This window comes from Trachypithecus francoisi, unplaced genomic scaffold (genome assembly GCF_009764315.1).
Source record: "Trachypithecus francoisi isolate TF-2019V2 unplaced genomic scaffold, Tfra_2.0 Lachesis_group9, whole genome shotgun sequence".
NCBI lineage: Eukaryota > Metazoa > Chordata > Mammalia > Primates > Cercopithecidae > Trachypithecus > Trachypithecus francoisi.
The window spans coordinates 20,901,913-20,922,070 of NW_022681474.1; the positions used below are offsets into that span (position 1 = coordinate 20,901,913).

Genomic DNA, 20,158 nt, shown 5'->3' on the forward strand with positions numbered 1-20,158 from the left:
ATTCCTTAATTCCTGACGTATATCAATAATGAAATCATACTCGGAGAGTATAATTTGTGTGTTTGGAAATTGGTAAAGGATGAAGTCAATTCCTGGCTATATTCATTGATAGATATTGATATGTTTTATTTGTAAAAACAGTGTAGGGAGTTATTGTGTTTACAGGATGGTATGTGGATACTGCTTATTAACATGTACTGAATTGATCAAATTGAAACCCTTCTGCTGCTATTTAATCTTTTTGGTATGTGCTTGGAGTTTTAGGTTAATCACTGTTACACAAGTTGCTTATTGGATTGTTGGGTTTCTGTTTTTATAAAGTAAACTTTCTGAGAGTTGTGTCAGATCTTTGAGCTTAATTTTTCTCTGTTTATAGGTTAGATATACAAATCCTCTGAGAGGCTGGTTTCTAACATAGAAGTTCTTCATTTACTCTGAAGTATGATTATATAAATAATAGAAAAACTATTATAAATAATAAGCTTTATCTGTTAGCAATGAGCATGATACATTATAGAACTCAGTTTTGTTTCTTACCTAACAACCCTTCATTGGCAAAACTTCAGTAACAGGTTTAGAAATATATTTGAGGAAAAAATGTAATCATGTGTTTTGCTTACAGCAATTCCTTTTTATGTCCTTATCATCTGTCACACTTAAAACTCTTTCCACACATCATTTGATGCTCACAAGAATTACTTTTTATTTTGCTTTTTTGAGAGAGGGTCTCACTCTGTTACCCAGGTTGGAGTACAGTAGTGTGGATCATGGCTCACTGTGCCTTGACCTCATAGGCTCAATCAAACCTCCCGCCTCAGCCTCCTGAGTATTTGGGGCTACAGGCACATGCCACTACATCGGGCTAATTTTTTATAGAGATGGAGTCTCACTATGTTGCCCAGGGTGGTCTCAAATTCCCAGGCTCAGGCAGTCCCCCTGCCTTGGCCTCCTAAAGTGCCAGGACTACAGGTATGAACCACTGCACCTGGCCAAGAATTATTATAAAATGTTCATTTCATAGATTAAACTGAATTAACCAAGTCAGGTCATTTTTTAGACTCATCAGTGGAATCAATTACTTAACAGATTTCCTTAGATTGCCAAGATTTTTTTGCAACTACTGATTATACATTGTTTTTAAATGAATCTTCCAGTCTATGTATTTCATAGAGCATACACTAGATACTAAAAATCACGCGAAAGCCCACAAATAAAAAAATGAACTGATGAAGCCCCTTCCCTCAAGGAGCTGGGTATAGCCATAAGGCGAATCAGTGAAGACCCCGTCGAATAGAGGGTGATGAGCAAAGTGGTCCAGCCATGAACTGGCTGCCAAAGAGCTGATGCTGCAGGAGGCACAGGGAAAGGCTTTTCCAGGGAGCTGATCCTGAGCTGAGACTTCAAGATGACAGGATTTAGCCAAGAAAAAGGGAAAGGAGTGGAGAATGGGTGACAGTGATTCGAGACAGTGAAAGCCACAACAGGCTTCGGAAAAACATAGGTGCTTCATTTAAGCTAAAACATATGGTTTTAAAAAGAGGGAGATGCGAGATGACACCAGAGAGATAGGCAGGGGTAAGATGTGAAAAGTTTGGAGCTTATTTGTATTAGCCTGTTCACACGAAGAAAATGTGATCATGTGTTTTGCTTACAGCAATTTCCTTTTTTATGTCCTTATCTGTCACACTTAAAACTCTTTCCACACATCATCTGATGCTCACAAGAATTACTGCTAATAAAGACACACCCGAGACTGGGTAATTTATACAGGAAAGATGTTTAACAGAATCATAGTTCCAAATGGCTAAGGAGGCCTCACAATCATGGTAGACGGTGGAGAAGGAGCAAAGTGACGTCTTACATGGCAGCAGGCAAGAGAGAGCGTGTGCAGGGGAACTTCACTTTATGAAACCATTAGATCTCATGAGACTCATTCACTATTAGGAGAACTGCATGGGAAAGACCCGCTCCCATGATTCAGTTACCTCCCAGCAGGTCCCTCCTATGACACGTGGGAATTATGGGAGCTACAATTCAAGATGAGATTTGGGTGGGCACAGCCAAACCATATCATTATTCTTAAGTTGGTAGGGGACCATGTACAGACCAGAGGGATTCATTCATTTAGCATATACTTGAGTACCAACCATGTGCCAGGCATTATTTTGGTGCCCAGGGACACAAAAGTAAAGGACACAAAGTACTCTTTCTCAGAGTGTTTGTTTTACAGGAAGACATGGACAAAATCTTGTATATACAGACAGACAGAGATGGTTGGTCAGTGGTTGAGAATTCTAAAAGCAGCAGATCAAGGAGTAAAGAGTGAGCCAAGGAGGAGGCTGTAATTTTATTATAATAAAAATGCAAAAAGTACAAAAATGCAAAAAAAAAAAATGCAGTTGGACAAAGTCATCTAACACCAAACCCATTTTATAATAAAGTGTAGAGTATCTCATGTGATGTGTTGAATACTAAAAGTGAGAAACAGAATGGTTGCATGGGGACTCAAAGTTCGGATCCTACTGTACGTATATTGCTTTCACACTCTGTAAAGTTGAAAAATCTTTAAGTCAGACCATCGTAAGTCATGGACTGTCTGCACTTACTGTAGGCCAAGTACTGTAATAATTGTAAGGGAAGCTTTGCATATGGATTTGTTTAGTCCTCATTTCCATAATACAGATAAGAATACTTAAGTTCTAAGAGGTTCAATATGTTACCCAATGACCTTACAGCTCTATGAAGCAATGACGCTTCACTTCTGCCCCCCGAAGTCACTTTGATATGTGGCAGTGGGGACAGAGAAGCAGAATTTACTAGTGTGGGGAGAAAGGTGGTTAGAGAAGGCTTTACAGATTTTTTGTAAGATAAGGCAGATACTGGTCAAAATTAAGAGTTTTGTGTGTAGTAATTATGAAAATGGCATTGGAATAACACATACGGCATTAAATAACTTATACTAGAGCTATCTCCAGGTCTTAATTCCTAACTGACCATTTAGGTATCCCTCAACACTAGCCACAATGAAAGTAACCGTCTCCACTCTCTATTATTACAGTATTGTTTGATTACAGAAACCTCCTTCTAAATAAGTTAACTTCTGTTTTTTGTTTTTTCATTTCATAGCACCCAGGTTTTAAGACTAGTACTCATCAGTTGTTTTTCCTGAGTCTTCTCCTCCTCCCACTCTGATAGGCCCCAGTGTGTGTACTGTTCCCCTCTATGTGTCCATGTGTTCTCATCATTTAGCTCCCACTTACAAGTGAGAACATGTGGTATTTGGTTTTCTGTTCCTGTGTTAGTTTGCTACGGATAATGGCCTCCAGCTCTATCCATGTCCCTCGAAGGACATGATCTTGTTCTTTGTGGCTGCATAGTATTCCATGGTGTATAGGTACTATGATTTCTTTATCCACTCTATCATTGATGGGCCTTTAGTTTGATTCCACATCTTTGCTATTGTGAATAGTGCTGCAGTGAACATATATGTGCATGTATCTTTATAACAGAATGATTTATATTTCTTTGGGTATATACCCAGTAGCGGGATTGCTGGGTCAAATGGTATTCCTATCTGTAACGTCTTTGAGGAATTGGCATACTGTCTTCCGCAATGGTGTAACTAATTTAGACTCCCATCAACAGTGTATAAGCATTCCTTTTTCTCCACAACCTCAATAGCATCTGTTGTTTTTTGACTTTTTAATAATAGCCATTCTAACTGGTGGGAGATGGTATCGCACTGTGGTTTGATTTGCATTTCTCTAATGATCAGCGTTGTAGCTTCTCTTCTGTATCTTAGAGGAAACATTGATTCTTCTTGGGTGTTGTTTAATAGATATTAGAGGTATAAAGCATGGAAAGGTATTACTCATTTTTCAGTTTGGTTTAATTCAGTGGGTATACGAAACTGTGGGATGTGGGGAGTTGAGGAAAGCTTGTCCCCTCTTCAAGATGCTGAAGTGCATTCTTTCATTAGCTAGGGTCATGTGCGTCCATGTGAAGAGACCACCAAACAGGCTTTGTGTGAGCAACAAGGCTGTTTATTTCACCTGGGTGCAGGCGGGCCGAGTCTGAAAAGAGAGTCAGCAAAGGGTGGTGGGATTATCATTAGTTCTTATAGGTTTTGGGATAGGCACTGGAGTTAGGAGCAATGTTTTGCCGGCAGGGAGTCGATCTCACAAAGTACATTCTCAAGGATGCGGAGAATTACAAAGAACCTTCTTAAGGGTGGGGAAGATTACAAAGTACCTTGATCAGTTAGGGTGGGGCAGAAACAAATTACAGTGGTGGAATGTCATCAGTTCAGGCTATTTTCACTTCTTTTGTGGATCTTCAATTGCTTCAGGCCATCTGGATGTAGACGTGCAGGTCACAGGGGATATGATGGCTTAGCTTGGGCTCAGAGGCCTGACACTAGGCCAACTCAAAAGAATCAAATTGACTTTCAGTTTCAGAAACAAACATTGGGGGAGTTTCTGACATTACTTTATTACAGTTAATTCTGAGCATGATATACTCTGTCAAAGGAAAATTCCATGCATGGATACATTCCTTTTTAAAAGCATCATTTTTACTTTGAAGTCAAAAGTATTATCAGAATTTGTCATCGATCCTTAAGGTTGTATCTACTAATATGGTGTTCCACCAGGATTCTGAAAGTCCACTTTAAAATCTTTTAAAAAATCTTTCCCTTTAATTAAAGGAGTATAAAGTATGTATGTAAGGCTACCAGAAATATCTTTATATATGTGTATATATTAAAACATATGTTAATATATTGATATAATAGAAATAATATCTGTATATGTAATATTTTTTAAGGTTATCCAGATTTTATACAATAAGCTCATATTAGGGCCGGGCGCAGTGGCTCATGCCTGTGATCCCAGCACTTTGGAAGGCTGAGGCGGGAGATCACTTGAGGTCAGGAGTTTCAGACCAGCCTGGCCAATATGGTGAAACCCTGTCTCTACTAAAAATACAAAACATTAGCTGGTCCTGGTGGCACATGCCTGTAATTCCAGCTACGTGGGAGGCTGAGGTGAGAGAATCACTTAAACTGGGGAGGCGGACGGAGGTGAGCCAAGACTGCACCACTGCACTTCAGCCTGGGAGACAGAGCGAGACTGTCTCCAAAAAAAAAAACAACAACAAAAAACCACACACATATTAAACTTATAATCAATAAAAATAGTGCTCAATCCTTTAAAAGCAAGGAGTTACATGGGATGCTGTGACTGTCTGAACACTTACTATTAACATATGAAACAAAGATGAAAATCTTTGTGATCAGATTTCTTAATTCTTACAATAAACAAGGTTGGAACTTGACTGGGGTTCAGTGGCCCAATGTTATTTTAAAGCTAGTATCTCATGTAGTTTGGGCCCTGATTTTTTAAAGATATCTAGGTAAACAAAAGGACTCAAGTCATAACATACTGCGAGGCAGATGGATTAGTGACCAGAGAGAGAACTTTTCTTCAATAATGTACTAGTTAAAATTATTTCCAGGAAGCTTCTGGCATGAATTGAACTGCCTAAGAGGAATTAGAACGTAATTGTAAATCCACATTTGCTGGCATAAAAGTCTCATGGAATTCAACCTGCACGACTGCAGTGGGAACTGTGAGCTGGGTACTCTGCTTTATACACCTATGCTGCCGAGTAATAGTAGCTTCTGGCTATTTATTGAATTTTAAAAATTTAGTTGCCTGTTCACACTAGCTATAGTTCAAATGCTCAGTAGCCCATTAGCTGCTGCCACGCTGGATCACATATAGAGGATATTTCCCTCATCGCAGAAAATGCTGTCAGTCCTGTTTTTGACTCTTTGGAGATCATGGAACAGTAGATGAACTGAATGTAATTTTCTTGGAGTTCGAGTAGATACTTAAATGTTTTGTGATAAATTTCTACAAATTTTATACTTTAGATTTCTGTAGTGCTGCCTCTGAAAACTGCCCTTTTCAAGCGTGACTATTAAAGGGGTATTCCTCTGGTTGGAAAATATGAGGTGTGTTTTTGGATAAGTTTGTTACTGGTGCCATTCACGTCTTTCCTGTTTGATTTTGTATTTCATCTTGTTAATAAACATATCTAGACGGCATAGATGACATGTAAACATAGATCAGCCCATGCACTGAAAGGAAAACTTGTCGTGGTTGCTAGTGCAATGTGGTCTGCAATGAACACATGGAAGATAGCTCAAGGTTCTTATTTTACAGCAGTTTTATGAAATGATTTCATAAAGTGGAAGCACAAAGGATGTCAGCAGAGAGCTAAAAATTTCCACAATCCAAGTATTATACTAAAAGTAAATTCTGCAGCCGGTTGAGAGAAAAATTCCTTACATCCTAATGACGTGTGGAGAAAGAGCCCTTTCTAAGAGGATAAATTACTGTTGTAAACTTTTATCAATTCTGTTGCCTGTAAGCATTAACATAATGGCTGACCTACTCACCTTTCTGCTGAAGAAACAGTATACCATTTTACTTTATCTTAAAAATACTGCACTTTAACTGAACCGTTTCACCCTTTACAGCGGAAGTTCAGAGTGAAATTGAAAGGATTTTTGAACTTGCAAGAACATTGCAATTGGTGGTCCTTGATGCAGATACGATCAATCATCCAGCTCAACTCAGTAAAACCTCCCTGGCCCCTATTATAGTGTATGTAAAGATTTCTTCTCCTAAGGTAAGTAGGATTGCTACTGTTTGCTCTATAATCAAATGTTAGTAAAATGTATTTTATGTTCTGCTTTCTATAATTAGGCTATTGTAATAGCCTTTATGATGTACAGAGAATTTGAAGAGATATGATGGTCAACAATTTTTAAATTGATATAAACAAGGCATGGTTAGTTTCATGGCTTAGAACAGCTGTTCTCAAAGTGTGGTCCATGGATCCCTGGAGGGTCTTGAGACACTTTTAGAGGGTCCATTTAATTAGTCAAAACTACTTCCGTGATAATACGAGGACACTATTTGACATTTTCACTGTTTTGACATTGCAAGGCTGATGCAAAAGCAATGGTGGGTAAAACTGCTGGCATCTAAGCATGAATCAAGACTGTGGTATCAAAGTACCAGAAGTTAATGTATTCATCACCACTGTGCTTTCCCAGTTTAAGGGGGAAAAAAGCCAATTTCACTTACTGTCCTGATAAAGTAGTATAGTTTATTACTTTTATTAAATCTTGACTTTTAATATTCAGTGTAATAAAGTACACACAAAGCTCCTGCTGCATACCAAAAAGTGTCTGAAGGACAAGCACTGGTGTGATTGAGTTTTGAACTAAACTAGCCATGTTTTTCATGGAATACCATTTTTATCTCCAACAACAACTGTCAGGCTATGCTTATTCAGACTTGGTGTAGCAGATATTTTCTTGGACAAAATAAGCCTGTCACTTCAAGGAGAACAGCATGTGTTGCCAATGATAAAACTCAAGCTTTCAGAAAACTTGTATGCACCTCTGAGGACTTAGAAGCTTCCCAATAAAGATTTCTCTGATGAGATCAATGGTAATATTAATGAATATGATGTTTTAATACTGTATAATGAAATATGTCAACATTTGGAAGATCTGAAGTCAGTGAACCATTATTGTTTGTATGATCAATGAATAATGTTAATTTCAAGACAGACCAATGGAATGTCATGGAGTAAGAACATTTCACTGCAGGTTTCAGATTCCACATAACAACTAGTCTTTAAGAAACTACCATTTGTTGAGTTTTAGTGTAGTATCAAAGAAGACTATACTAAATTGTTTCTCCTTTTCTCAATTACAAATCTGTAAGAGGTTGGATTTTCTTCACATATTTATTTCAACCAAAACAAGACACTGCAGCAGGTTGACTGTAGAAGCAAACAGGAGACTGCAATTGTCTTCTATGAAGCCAGCTGTTAGAGAGATTTGTAAAAAATGTAGCTATTTTTATAAAAAAAAATTTATTTTAACATGTAGCAGATTTATTGTGAATTTTTAAATGTTTTAATAGTTTTCCATTTTAGCTTCTTTAAAGAGGTTGTGAGACAAAATGTTTGAGATCTGCTAGCTTAGAAAAAAGAATGTGAGTGCTTAAAGCTTGCAACTGTGATTTACGTTAACATGTTAATTTTGCAGATAATCTTATAGCTCCATCTATTATGAGCCCCTTGTGCTGTATTTAAAAAGGCCCCAGAGAAAGGAGTCAATAATGTACCTTGTTCTTTATCTGGGTGTAGTTATTACTCTGTTAAAAACTCATTATCTTTTACAGGTTTTACAAAGGTTAATAAAATCTCGAGGGAAATCTCAAGCTAAACACCTCAACGTCCAGATGGTAGCAGCTGATAAACTGGCTCAGTGTCCTCCAGTAAGTTATCTCTAATATACAGCATAATCCAGTTCCAGAGATCAGACCTGGTTTTTTTTTTTTTTTTTTTTTTAAGACAAGGTCTTGCTCTGTTGCCCATGTTGGGAGTGCAGTGGTATGGTCTTAGCTCACTGCAGCCCTGAACTCCTGGGCTCAAGTGATCCTCACACTTCAGCCTTCCAAGCAGCTGAGACTATAGGTGCGTGCCTCCATGATCGGCTAACTTTTTTTTGCCCCTGTAGAGATCTTTGTCCTTCCCCCTGCTAAATCTTCCTGTATTGCCCAGTCGGGTCTACAACTCCTGGCCTGAAGTGATCCTCGTGCCCTGGCCCTCCAAAGTGTTAGGATTACAGGCATGAGCCACCATGTCTGGCCAGAACTGGCATTATATTTTGAAAAAAACCGTCAAAGACCTGTCAGGGAAGAGAATCCTCATCACTTAAAGTGGTATTCATTCCAAAGTAAACTGTCCTCCCTCCTTCCATGATCATGTTCCTTCCATGATCATGTGTTTTGCGCACAAGTAATCCAAATGATGATTATAGCTTACAAAAAGCTTCAGTACATCCTGCAGTAACTTCACATTGCTAATATCTAACACAAGATCCTGGTTCCAAAAATTTGGCTTGTATGATGAGTCTATTTGGAGTTGGTATATTATTCATTTCTGATCATAGGGAGCAAGTTGTCTGCTCTTAGTAACTGTCTGAGACATATTTTCACATGGTCTTAAATCAATTTCTAAGGAATAAGTTAGTTAACTAGATTCTCACTTGTCATCTATGCTTTACACACAATGCCTTGGGGCTATAGAGCTTTCCTAGGTTTAGTTTTGGAGGCAGGGTCTTGCTCTGTCGCCCAGGCAGGAGTGCAGTGGTGGCCTCTCGGTTCACTGTTGCAACCTCTGCCTCCTGGGCTCAAGTGATCCTCCCACCTCAGCCCTCCAAGTATCTAGGACTACAGGCACATGCCACCATGCCCTGCTAATTTTTCTATTTTTAGTAGAGACGGGACTTTGCCATGTTGCCCAGGCTGGTCTTAAACTCCTGACCTCAAGTGATCCATTCACCTCAGCCTCCCAAAGTGCCGGGATTACAGGCATGAGCCACTGCGCCAGGCTTTTTTTTTCTTTTTAAGCATAGCTATTTCAGGCGCTATGAATATTTGATTGCTTAATGTATGTTAAAATTTATAATAAACACTAAAAAATCTTTTGAAAGGTGACTTTTTTTCTTCTCTACTGAACTGTGAAGTTTGGACAATGTCAAATTATCAGTGGTTTCAGCTGCTTCTGCCAAATTTCACATCCTAATCTTACCTTATTAATTTCTAAATTCAGATTTCATAATCTTGGGCCAGGCATGGTGGCTCATACCTGTAATACCAGCACTTTGGGAGGCCAAGGTGGGCAAATCACCTGAGGCCAGGAGTTCGACACTAGCCTGGCCAACATGGCAAAACCAGCAAAACCCCATCTCTACTAAAAATACAAGAATTAGCCAGGTTTGGTGGTAGGCACCTGTAACCCCAGCTACTTGAGAGGCTGAGGCAGGAAAATCGCTTGAACCCAGGAGGCTAGAGTTGCACTGAACCAACATCAGGCCACTGCACTCCAGCCTGGGCAACAGAATGAGACTCTTGTCTCAAAAAAAAAAGAAGAAAAAGAAAAAAGATTTCATGATCTTGATGTCAAGAATAGGTTTCTATCCTATTCTGTTCAAATATATATACCTCTCTTTTGTACCACAGTATCCATGCCTTTTTTCATTGCTGATAGACAACTTTTCTGTGCTACCATACCCTTAACAATTGTTACCTTTCTGGCCATTAGTTAAGCATTCAGTGCTCTAAACAATGATTTGAGGTAGTCAGACACTTGCTAACTAAATAAAAAAGGAGATAGTAGCAGCGCTTATAGAAGCAGGAGCAAGTACAAAGGGGTGCAGCTCATGAGCCCCTTCCTCCTCTTATGGAGGTGGGAAGGGGCTGCGTCAATGTGGTCTGGAATGTCTGCCTCTGCAGGAGTTGTTCGATGTGATCTTGGATGAGAACCAGCTTGAGGATGCCTGTGAGCACCTTGCCGACTATCTGGAGGCCTACTGGAAGGCCACCCATCCTCCCAGCAGCAGCCTCCCCAACCCTCTCCTTAGCCGAACATTAGCCACTTCAAGTCTGCCTCTTAGCCCCACCCTAGCCTCTAATTCACAGGTAAGGGGAGTTTATATATATATATCTATATATACAATCTTCATAGGAAAAAAGGTGGCCTATGGTGACACCTCTAGGATCCAAGCCCAGTAGCCTGCTTGGGGCTTGTTCTAGTATATTAACTCAAAGCAAGTCCAGCATGAGCCATGTACCTGTAAGAAAAGCACCATCGACAGAATATACTGGGAACACACACAGACTACAGAAACTTTCTACAGTAGAAACTTTCTACTTTAAACAGTAGTATAGACTCTGGAAGTGGATCACCTGGATTCAAATCCTGGCTCCACCTCTTACCACTTGTGGGGCAGATAACCTGGGGCAAATTTCTTAACTGTTCTTACCTCAGGAATAATAATGGCAACCTGTCCATGAGGCTGCTGGAATTAGTAATCTCATGAGATGATCTTATAGGGCTGTTGTATTAATGAGTTATTACATACAAAGGGTCTAGAACAGTGCCTGTCCCATATTGTATCATTGTGTCATATAAGGATTTGCTATTTTTAATATTATCACAGACAGTCAAGCAGAGATAGTTAAGTTTACACCCCTGTATAGAAAAATCTCAGGGACCTGCATCTATATTTGAGCCGCAGGAGAATATATAAAAGAATACTTGCCCTGCCTTTTTTTTTTTTTTTTTTTTTTTAAGGAAAAGGTTACCATGCACACTGTTCTAGGCACTTACAAAGTCCAATTTAATACACTACAAGCCTTATAAACGGCACTGGATGTTACCAAAGGGATGAAGCTAGGTTAGACTTCATTTCGGATGCTTAAAAAGGACTCCGCTTGAATGCGCGTGTTCTGGGACATGTTCTTTACACACGGACCTTGGTTAATGCCTTGGTATGCTCCTTTTGCTGCCAGGGTTCTCAAGGAGATCAAAGGACTGATCGCTCCGCTCCTATCCGTTCTGCTTCCCAAGCTGAAGAAGAACCTAGTGTGGAACCAGTCAAGAAATCCCAGCACCGCTCTTCCTCCTCAGCCCCACACCACAACCATCGCGGTGGGACAAGTCGCGGCCTCTCCAGGCAAGAGACATTTGACTCGGAAACCCAGGAGAGTCGAGACTCTGCCTACATAGAGCCAAAGGAAGATTATTCCCATGACCACGTGGACCACTATGCCTCACACCGTGACCACAACCACAGAGACGAGACCCACGGGAGCAGTGACCACAGACACCGGGAGTCTCGGCACCGTTCCCGAGACGTGGATCGAGAGCAGGACCACAATGAGTGCAACAAACAGCGCAGCCGTCATAAATCCAAGGATCGCTACTGTGAAAAGGATGGAGAAGTGATATCCAAAAAACGGAATGAGGCTGGGGAGTGGAACAGGGATGTTTACATCCGCCAATGACTTTTGCCCTTTTGTGTGTTTTTTTTTTTTTTTTGAAGTCTTGTATAACAGCATCCCCAAAACAAAGCCTTTGGGGTATACACTGCAATCATATGTGATCTGTCTTGTAATATTTTGTATTGCTGTTGCTTCAATAGCAATAGCATGAATAGAGTATTAAGATACTTTTTCTTTTGTAAGTGCTACATAAATTGGCCTGGTATGGCTGCAGTCCTCCGGTTGTATACTGGACTCTTCAAAAACTGTTTTGGGTAGCTGCCACTTGAACAAAATCTGTTGCCACCCAGGTGATGTTGGTGTTTTAAGAAATGTAGTTAATGTATCCAACAAGCCAGAATCAGCACAGATAAAAAGTGGAATTTCTCGTTTCTCCAGATTTTTAATACGCAGGCACTTGATTTGCATATTCATTCATGGACCACTGTTTCTTGCTTGTACCTCTGGCTGACTAAATTTGGGGACAGATTCAGTCTTGCCTTACACAAAGGGGATCATAAAGTTAGAATCTATTTTCTATGTACTAGTACTGTGTACTGTATAGACAGTTTGTAAATGTTATTTCTGCAAACACCTTCTTATTATATTATATATATATATATATATATAAAAGTTTGATCACACTATTTTAGAGTCTTAATGCCAAGTCAGCAGATTTGCTTTATGAATTACAGGGACTAGAAATGCCCACATTCAGGAAATTTGTAATAACATTGTCTAGACACCTATCCTCATTCTAGTAGAAACATTGTACATACTGTAAATATGTGTGATTGCTTGACTTGAAAAGGTTTGAATTCTGAATGTTAAACCATCCTTGTAAGTTTGTAATTTTCACCATAAATTATGGTAGATATAAAACTCCAGAGCTTGTTCTACTCCATACAGTTCACACTGATTGTGACACATTCTTAGTAGCTAGTGTCTGTTCTAGTCACTGCACTGGAGTCTATGAGCCGGAACTCGCTATACGCACGTGTGTGTGTCTGTATGTAAGAGTGTGCACGAGTGACTGAATGGCTGAGATGAATTGGAATGCTGAAGACTAGTGAAGAAACTAAAGACTGATATAGAGCATTCTGCCCACCTGGCTCTGTATTTAATTGTGCTATATGTTGCTTTAATAACCCATTGAGCAGTCAGGGAATGTGAGTAAGCTTGCTGCCAAAGGTAACTAGGAAAGCATTCATCTGCTGCCTCCTTGTTTTTGCTCCTAGAGAGTAAAAAATACAGGCAATTTTACTGTGAGTGTTTCACTGGAAATGTACAATCTTTGTGTGTTTGTTAGAGTATTTGTTTTAGTAAGAAATGTTTACACAGCTTGTGGAATTATTTCGTGGGAAAATAAATTTTTATAACTTCTCCCACTTCATTTTCTAACCTTGCCTATTGTTCCTGTTGTTTACCTCCCAGTTACCTACCATTCCTCCCCACCACTGACTCCAGCAGGTTCACTGTCTGTCAGAACCCAGAAGTGCTTCTTATAACCAAAGTTTCTGTTTTTCAGAAGTAATCAGGGCAAAATGGGGTGACCTGAAGTGAATAAAATGTTTAGAATATTATCCTACATAAGACATCTACACGGAAGGAGAACCTTGAAGACATTATCTCCATGCCTCAATTACACTGCTGTAAGAAGCTTTTGTCATCATGTTTAAGGCTAAGACCTTTTCCATGTCTCAAATGTTTATTTTGCCCAGTGTTTATAACTGGATGGTAAGACAATATTACGAGTGCAAGTACCTGGTACTTGAAGTTGGTCCCAATAAAATGCCTGTGTATAACTGCCTAACTTCAGATCTACATATTCACTTATATAACAAAATAACCAGCCGGGCATGGTGGCTCATGTCTGTAATCGCAGCTCTTTGGGAAGCCGAGGCAGGTGGATCACCTGAGGTCAGGAGTTCAAGACCAGCCTGGCCAATGCGGCGAAACCCCATCTCTACCAAAAATACAAAAAATTAGCCAGGTATGGTGGTGCACACCTGTAATCCCAGCTACTTGGGAGGCTGAGGCAGGAGAATTGCTTGAACCCAGGAGGTGGAGGCTGCAGTGAGCCAAGATCGTGCCACTGTACTCCAGCCTGGGTGACAGAGTGAGACTCCATCTCAAAAAAAACAAACAAACAAACAAACATACAAAAAAACCTATTTAGCAAAACTATAGTTATAAAATCAATTATTTTGCTTCCTTGATTATTCCAAGTTCTTGCCAAATATTCTTAGACTTTTATAAGTAAAACTGTTTTACATTTAACACCTTATTTCCCTTATCCCCAAGAAAACTCAGTATTAAAAAATGATTAAGCTGGGGTGGTGGAATGTACCTGTAGACCCAGCTACTTGGGAGGCTGAGACAGGAGGATCCCTTGAGCCCAGGAGGTAGAGGTTGCAGTGAGCCGTGACTATACCACTGCACTCCAGCCTGGTGACAACCTGGTGTCTAAAAAAAGAAAATAAAAATTAGTTACATATATAATGTTTTATCAGCTTATATATGAAAAATTTCCAATTTGTTAATTAGCTCTATACTGTTTACATGAATTTATTTTACCAAATATAAAAACAGTAGTCATAATAAACTTGACAATTCTTACACTGTCCTACCAGTAGGAAACCACATTCTAATTAAAATGCTTTTATAAAGTATTTCTGATAAAACTTTTGTCATGGTAAGAGATTCACAATTACTAGGTTCAATTCTTTACTATTTCATCCCAATTAATGATTTTGGAATATTTAAATTCTTGAAACACAGCTAGTATTTATCTTACTTGCTGCTATCATTAATCCCTTTCAAAAAGTAGTGGTGAGAGTTTCCATCTTTTTTATTTTGTATCTAGATTCTTAGCTTGCACTTTACTGTGGCACATATGAGTGCAAATTAGAATATTCCTCAAAAAACTAGCTTGAAGGATTTGACATAAGAGCATCTATATGTGAAAAACTGTATAGTGGACATATGTGTAAACTGTGTAGTAAATCTGTAAATGAGGAAATAATCCCAAGGGTAATGGGATATTTACTGACCTGTGGAATGTATATAGTCTTTTCAGACAACAAAGGCTTAATCTTAACCCACTCAGCTGTAGAACCATGATTTTTGTAGTCAACCTAGAAAATGCTGGAAATGTATTTAATAGTTGGTTTTTTTTTTTTTTTTTTGGTCATACCCATTTCAGTCTTTCCTATGCTCTTTCTCTACTGCTCATTTAAGTTACTGTTACAAAAAGGTGCTGCTAAATGTAGGATGTCTTAGTCATGTTGTACTTTGGGACAATGCCACATTTTTAACATGGTCTGCTATGCATTCCTGTTAAACATTCACTGTCAGCTACACTGAACTGTCTAACAAACCTGGTTTAAAGTAATTCATATAAAACAAATAAAGAGCTGGCTTCTGCACTGTTTATTAGTAGTAGTATTAATTGCCATGTTAGAAATGATTCATGTAGTTGAGACTATATTAAATATTCAACACTTCGCATCTGTGGGGCATCTTGCTTGGGGCAATGCCAAATACTTTATGTTCCTTTAGTAATCTTCCTATTATGTCTGATTAAAAAAAAAAAAAAAGATAGCTCCATGTAGAAAAATTTTTGTTTTCAATGTGAGCTCTAGTAGAATCATCTGGGTCACTTAAGGGTTCTGGATCAAGTGTTTAATTTCTGCTACACTGTACTTTTAACTATTTGTACTTAGATTCGTTATTTAAACTAAAACATGACACAGGGTTTTGAAGTAAATGTACTCACTGTTGAACTTAAGTACTTTTTCTGTTTCATAGAAATGTTCATACTAAATATGTTAAAATATATATTAATTTTCCCTCACATTTCCCTGATTTTTTCACCTTCTTCCCACATTTTTTTCTTATATTGCTATATCCCTTAAGTTTATGTGATTTTCCAATTTGCTTAAGTTTTTGAAAGGAAGAAACCCACTGAAAATTAGCTACGTTCAAGGAAAAATTCCGAATAGTATTCTCTGTCCTGTTTCCAATATGTAAATATTTTTCTTCTATTTGATGGCATTGGTTGTATTTTGACATTTGTTGGTCTTAATCAAACATTTACACCAGTACAAGTTTGTTGCTAGGCTGATTTTCTGCCATTTTCATCCCAGCTTAGCAAATAAGGATGTGCAGCGAGCATTACAGAAAATGATTTTTGTACAGTTTCTTCAAACACATTTAAAGTTTAAGGAGATATGCTGAGCCCTAAAAAGATAAGTCGCACAGGAAAATTGTTTCCCTTTAGTCAAATGACATCTACTGGATATAAGGCAGAATGAGGGATGTAAAAGACACAGGTTTGCTTGAAATAATTTTTCTTTCAAACAATAAGCATCTATTGACTGCTCTGAAGCTGTGACTGAGAGAAAAGGCAGTACAGGGTCTCTGCCTGGAGGATGTTTCCTAGGTGTGAAGCTGGGGCTTAAGGGGCATGGATAGAATATTTGAATGAGAGTGTCGTAAGCCAGGAGAACATTAGATGTGGGTGCCAGGGGCACACAGAAGGGGAACAGTGCCTGTCCAACCTCAGGGAAGGGTATTCAAGAAAGCCTTCTTTAAAGAAGAGGCCATCTATCGGTCTTACCTGATCCAAGAGACCTTGCACTCCTTATGGATACAATAAATAGTTATGAGAAATTCCTAAAGAAAACCTGTGAGGGGGGAAGAAAAATCAGACTATTAAGCAATTGTCCATTTCTTATGCCCAAGGTCTGATAACTTTTGGGCGATTTGAATAAAAGCTAACAAAACAGTATGATGGATTTAAACACCACGAGACAGCCTTAAAACTATGGCTGGGTACTAAGTATTCTGACTGGTCTAAAAAGCCAATAGAAAGGCAAAATCCTAAGGCTGTAATGTTTTCTTAAAAGCTGGCTGGGTGCATGGCTAACATCTGTGATTCCAGTGCTTTAGAAGGCCAAGGCGGGGTGACTGCTTCAGGCCAGGAGTTCAAGACCAGCTTGGGTAACACAGCAAGTTCCCATCTCTCTCAAAAAAAAAAAAAAAAAAAATTAGCCAAGCAAGGTAGCACACAACTCTGGGGGAGGCTGAGGCAGGAAGATTGCTTTAGCCCAGGAGTTTGAGGTTGCAGAGAGCTATGAAATCATGCCACTGCACTCCAGCCTGGGTGGCAGAGCAAGACCTTGTCTTTAAAAAGTAAAATTAAATTGAAAAGCAGTCACTTATTTTGGCCACTACAGTGGGATGCTTGGGTATTTTTGCAGTTCGAAGGATGATCTGCTTTTTGTCTGAGTTCACAGTTGATTGTGGTCTTTTTTTGTCTGGATCTATGACAGGTACAGCTGCCTTGTCTGATGCTGGTGTTAGGTGAAATTGTTTATGTTCAACAGGAGAACACCAAGGCCCAGCTATAAGGGTCAGGCCAGGCCACTTCCCAGCTGCCAGAGCTGGTTTTTTTTTTTTTTTTTTACTCTCACCAACCATTTTCTAGTAACTTATATGTTTCGAACACATGATAAGTTACCCAAATTGTGGAATAATCTCATTTTCTAAATCTACAAAGTGAAGAAAATACTCATTTTACTTTTTCGTTTAAAATTATGAAAAACATTAAACACAGACTATCATTTAGACTGTGACAGTCTTTAGACTATCACTTCATACTATCATTTAGAGGAAGTCCAGACTTCATTTGAAAGGGGGTTGACCTACTAAATAAGCAGAGAGTCAGGTAAAATACTTACCTCCATTACTGGCACATAGTCAATGTTTGATTTCCCATGCCCTGAATCCTTAAGAAACTACTATGTAGGGAACAAAAACCACTTTTCATAACCACATCAAATGCTGCTAATTTATTCCTTTTGTTAGATTCACTAATTTTTAACATTAAAAATAACTTGTATTCTTCACAAATTAAAACATTAGCTCACAAATGAAAATATGCTCCAGACATCTACAGGCATCTGTTTTTCTTTATACTCCAAATACATAAAGCAAAAAATTCTTTTAAAAACAGAAAATATAATCTCATACCACCCCCTACTTCCTCTGTGTCTCTGGATCCCTGGTAAAACAGCTGGCAGCCCTTTCTGTTTCCTTAGCAACTACGTCATCATTCAGTTGGCCTGACAACACTTTGGTATAAAAAAAAAAAAAAAAAAAAAACCACAGACAGCAAATGTTTGGAATTTTCATTTCTGAGCATCCATCCTCTCCTATGTGCTTTTGCATTTTACAAATTTTGCAATAAAAAAACCTATAGAGTCCTTATTAGCCAGATGCAACATGTCTTCTCTTCTGGCCTCTCTGAGAGAGTCCATGTCAGTGTCCGGTAATGGCACAGCTGATGGATCAAATCGCTGCAGCTGTTTCAATTGTTCACATGAGAGGCCAGCTCCCCTCATTCCTTCTCCTCCAATCTGCGGTTCCTGTTTGGAGAAAGTGAATCAATATGGATGAACATCCCATAATTAGCAAGTATGCCTGCTACTATTTAAGTTAAAAGACAAATTGGGCTATAACGACTACATCTTCCAAAAATAGCAAAATGAGTAAATGCCTTTCATTTTGGTTGAAAATACGTGCTGCTTTCCAGACAGTAAAGTGGGAAAGCAATACTATGCGTCACCTGATGAACAAATACCTATGATTACATGCTTATCAGGCACTGTGACATTACTAAAGGCCTGAGCTTCTTAGTTGGAAACAAGTGGACTCAAATTGCAGCTCTATCACATTTTAGCTGTATGACTTTAGGTAACATTAACCACATTTCCTCATCTATTAAACAAGGCTTAAGTAAAGAAGGTGGTATCACACCTGGCACATAGCAGGGACTCAGTAAATGGAACATTATTATCAATAAAGCAGCAGAGGTCAGGCACAGTGGCTCACACTTATAATCCCAGTACTTAGGGAGGCTGAGGCGGGCTGATCACCTGAGGTCAGGAGTTTGAGGCCAGCCTGGCCAACAAGGTGACGCCCTGTCTCTACCAAAAATACAAAAAACTAGCCAGGTGTGGTGGTGCACGCCTATAATCCCAGTTACTTGGGAGGCTGAGGCACGAGAATTGCTTGAACCCGGGAGGCAGAGGTGGCAGTGAGCCAAGATCATGCCTGGATGACAGAGTGACACTCCATCTCAAAAAATAAAAAATGAAAGAAAAGAAATAAAAGAGAAGGAAGGGAGCAGGGAGGGGGAAGGGAAGAAGAAAAAGAAAAAAGAAAGCAACAGAAAAAACTCAGCTTTATTTAACATTTTCCAAAACTGAAAGGTGGTCTTTAGGCATCTAAGGTACCTCTCTCTGACCCATACCAGTTGGGTGAGAAAAGTTTCTAGAAAAACAAACATTAGAAAGGGATACATAATTTAAGGCTGTATCAATTAGTTTAGAGGAATCATAAGGCCTTGAGTGATACTTGCAAACTACTGAAGAAGATCTATAATCCTAAGTCACCATCACAGACAATCATTTGCATGTTAATGAAGATAGGTTTTTAGATATATACTTAAGAAAACAGATCGTTTACTATCCCATGGAGGTCAGGGGAAAACTTCCCATCTCTTTTAGGTATATATTTTGAGTGTGTATGTTTCCAAGTGAATTCTGAAGTCTTCCTTTCATCTACAATGTAATTACCTTAATTTATGAGTCTAGAAACCATCTCTGAATTATCTATATTTATGTATTCCCATTACCTAACTTCTGTATAGAAAGGTACTAAAGTTAGATGCTCAATGTATCTGAATGTATGTGAGCATTATTACAGATTTAAACTTAATCTCAAATATCCTGGGCTAAAAACTGAATCAAAAATACATTTCTAATAAAGACCATAACAGAAAGAGTTATGTTAGGTAAAAGAAAGTGTAAGAAAGCTTTTTAAATATTATACATTGTATATAATAGGCAATAATCCAGAAGCACGTTTTTCCCTTTCGGCTGGTCTTCTGATATCCCACAGTTATTAAAGCTCATTTGAGCTTTGATGTGACATGAGAGAAAATGCTCAACATTTTCCACATCAGAAAAATAAGGCACTGGGAAGGAAGAAAAAAAGTCTTTTTAGAAAAAAGGTGCCGAGTAACATGAATAGCTACAAGTGGAATAAACACATAACAAAAATACTCCCAAGCTCTGTGCCATTTTAACACAATGGCAAGGAACAAAGATGAGAAAAAACTTTGTCAGGACATGCAAATTATGGGCAGTCTAAAATGGATCTAATTAGATAAGCAT

At 38.7% G+C, this 20,158-nt stretch overlaps 2 protein-coding genes across 12 annotated transcripts in view; one reads left to right on the plus strand and one right to left on the minus strand.

Moving 5' to 3' along the window:
- Positions 1 to 15,348, plus strand: part of CACNB2 (calcium voltage-gated channel auxiliary subunit beta 2) — a 412,448-nt gene extending 397,100 nt beyond the window's left edge. For 7 of the 8 annotated variants that reach the window (XM_033209427.1, XM_033209430.1, XM_033209429.1 and 4 more), the window contains 4 exons: positions 6,545 to 6,696; positions 8,268 to 8,363; positions 10,386 to 10,571; positions 11,445 to 15,348. In XM_033209427.1, coding sequence (XP_033065318.1) covers positions 6,545 to 6,696; positions 8,268 to 8,363; positions 10,386 to 10,571; positions 11,445 to 11,939 — 929 coding nt within the window. In that variant the 3' untranslated portion in view covers positions 11,940 to 15,348. The remainder of the gene's footprint in view (positions 1 to 6,544; positions 6,697 to 8,267; positions 8,364 to 10,385; positions 10,572 to 11,444) is intronic. The other variant, XM_033209435.1, reaches the window with a different exon arrangement.
- A 2,037-nt stretch (positions 15,349 to 17,385) lies between these two features.
- NSUN6 (NOP2/Sun RNA methyltransferase 6) overlaps positions 17,386 to 20,158 on the minus strand; it is an 81,649-nt gene continuing 78,876 nt past the window's right edge. For 2 of the 4 annotated variants that reach the window (XM_033209437.1, XM_033209438.1), the window contains exon 11: positions 17,757 to 18,346. In XM_033209437.1, the coding sequence (XP_033065328.1) occupies positions 18,134 to 18,346 (213 nt within the window). In that variant the 3' untranslated portion in view covers positions 17,757 to 18,133. Of the gene's footprint in view, positions 18,347 to 20,158 lie in introns of all 4 variants that reach the window. The other 2 variants (XM_033209436.1, XR_004436707.1) reach the window with 2 other exon arrangements.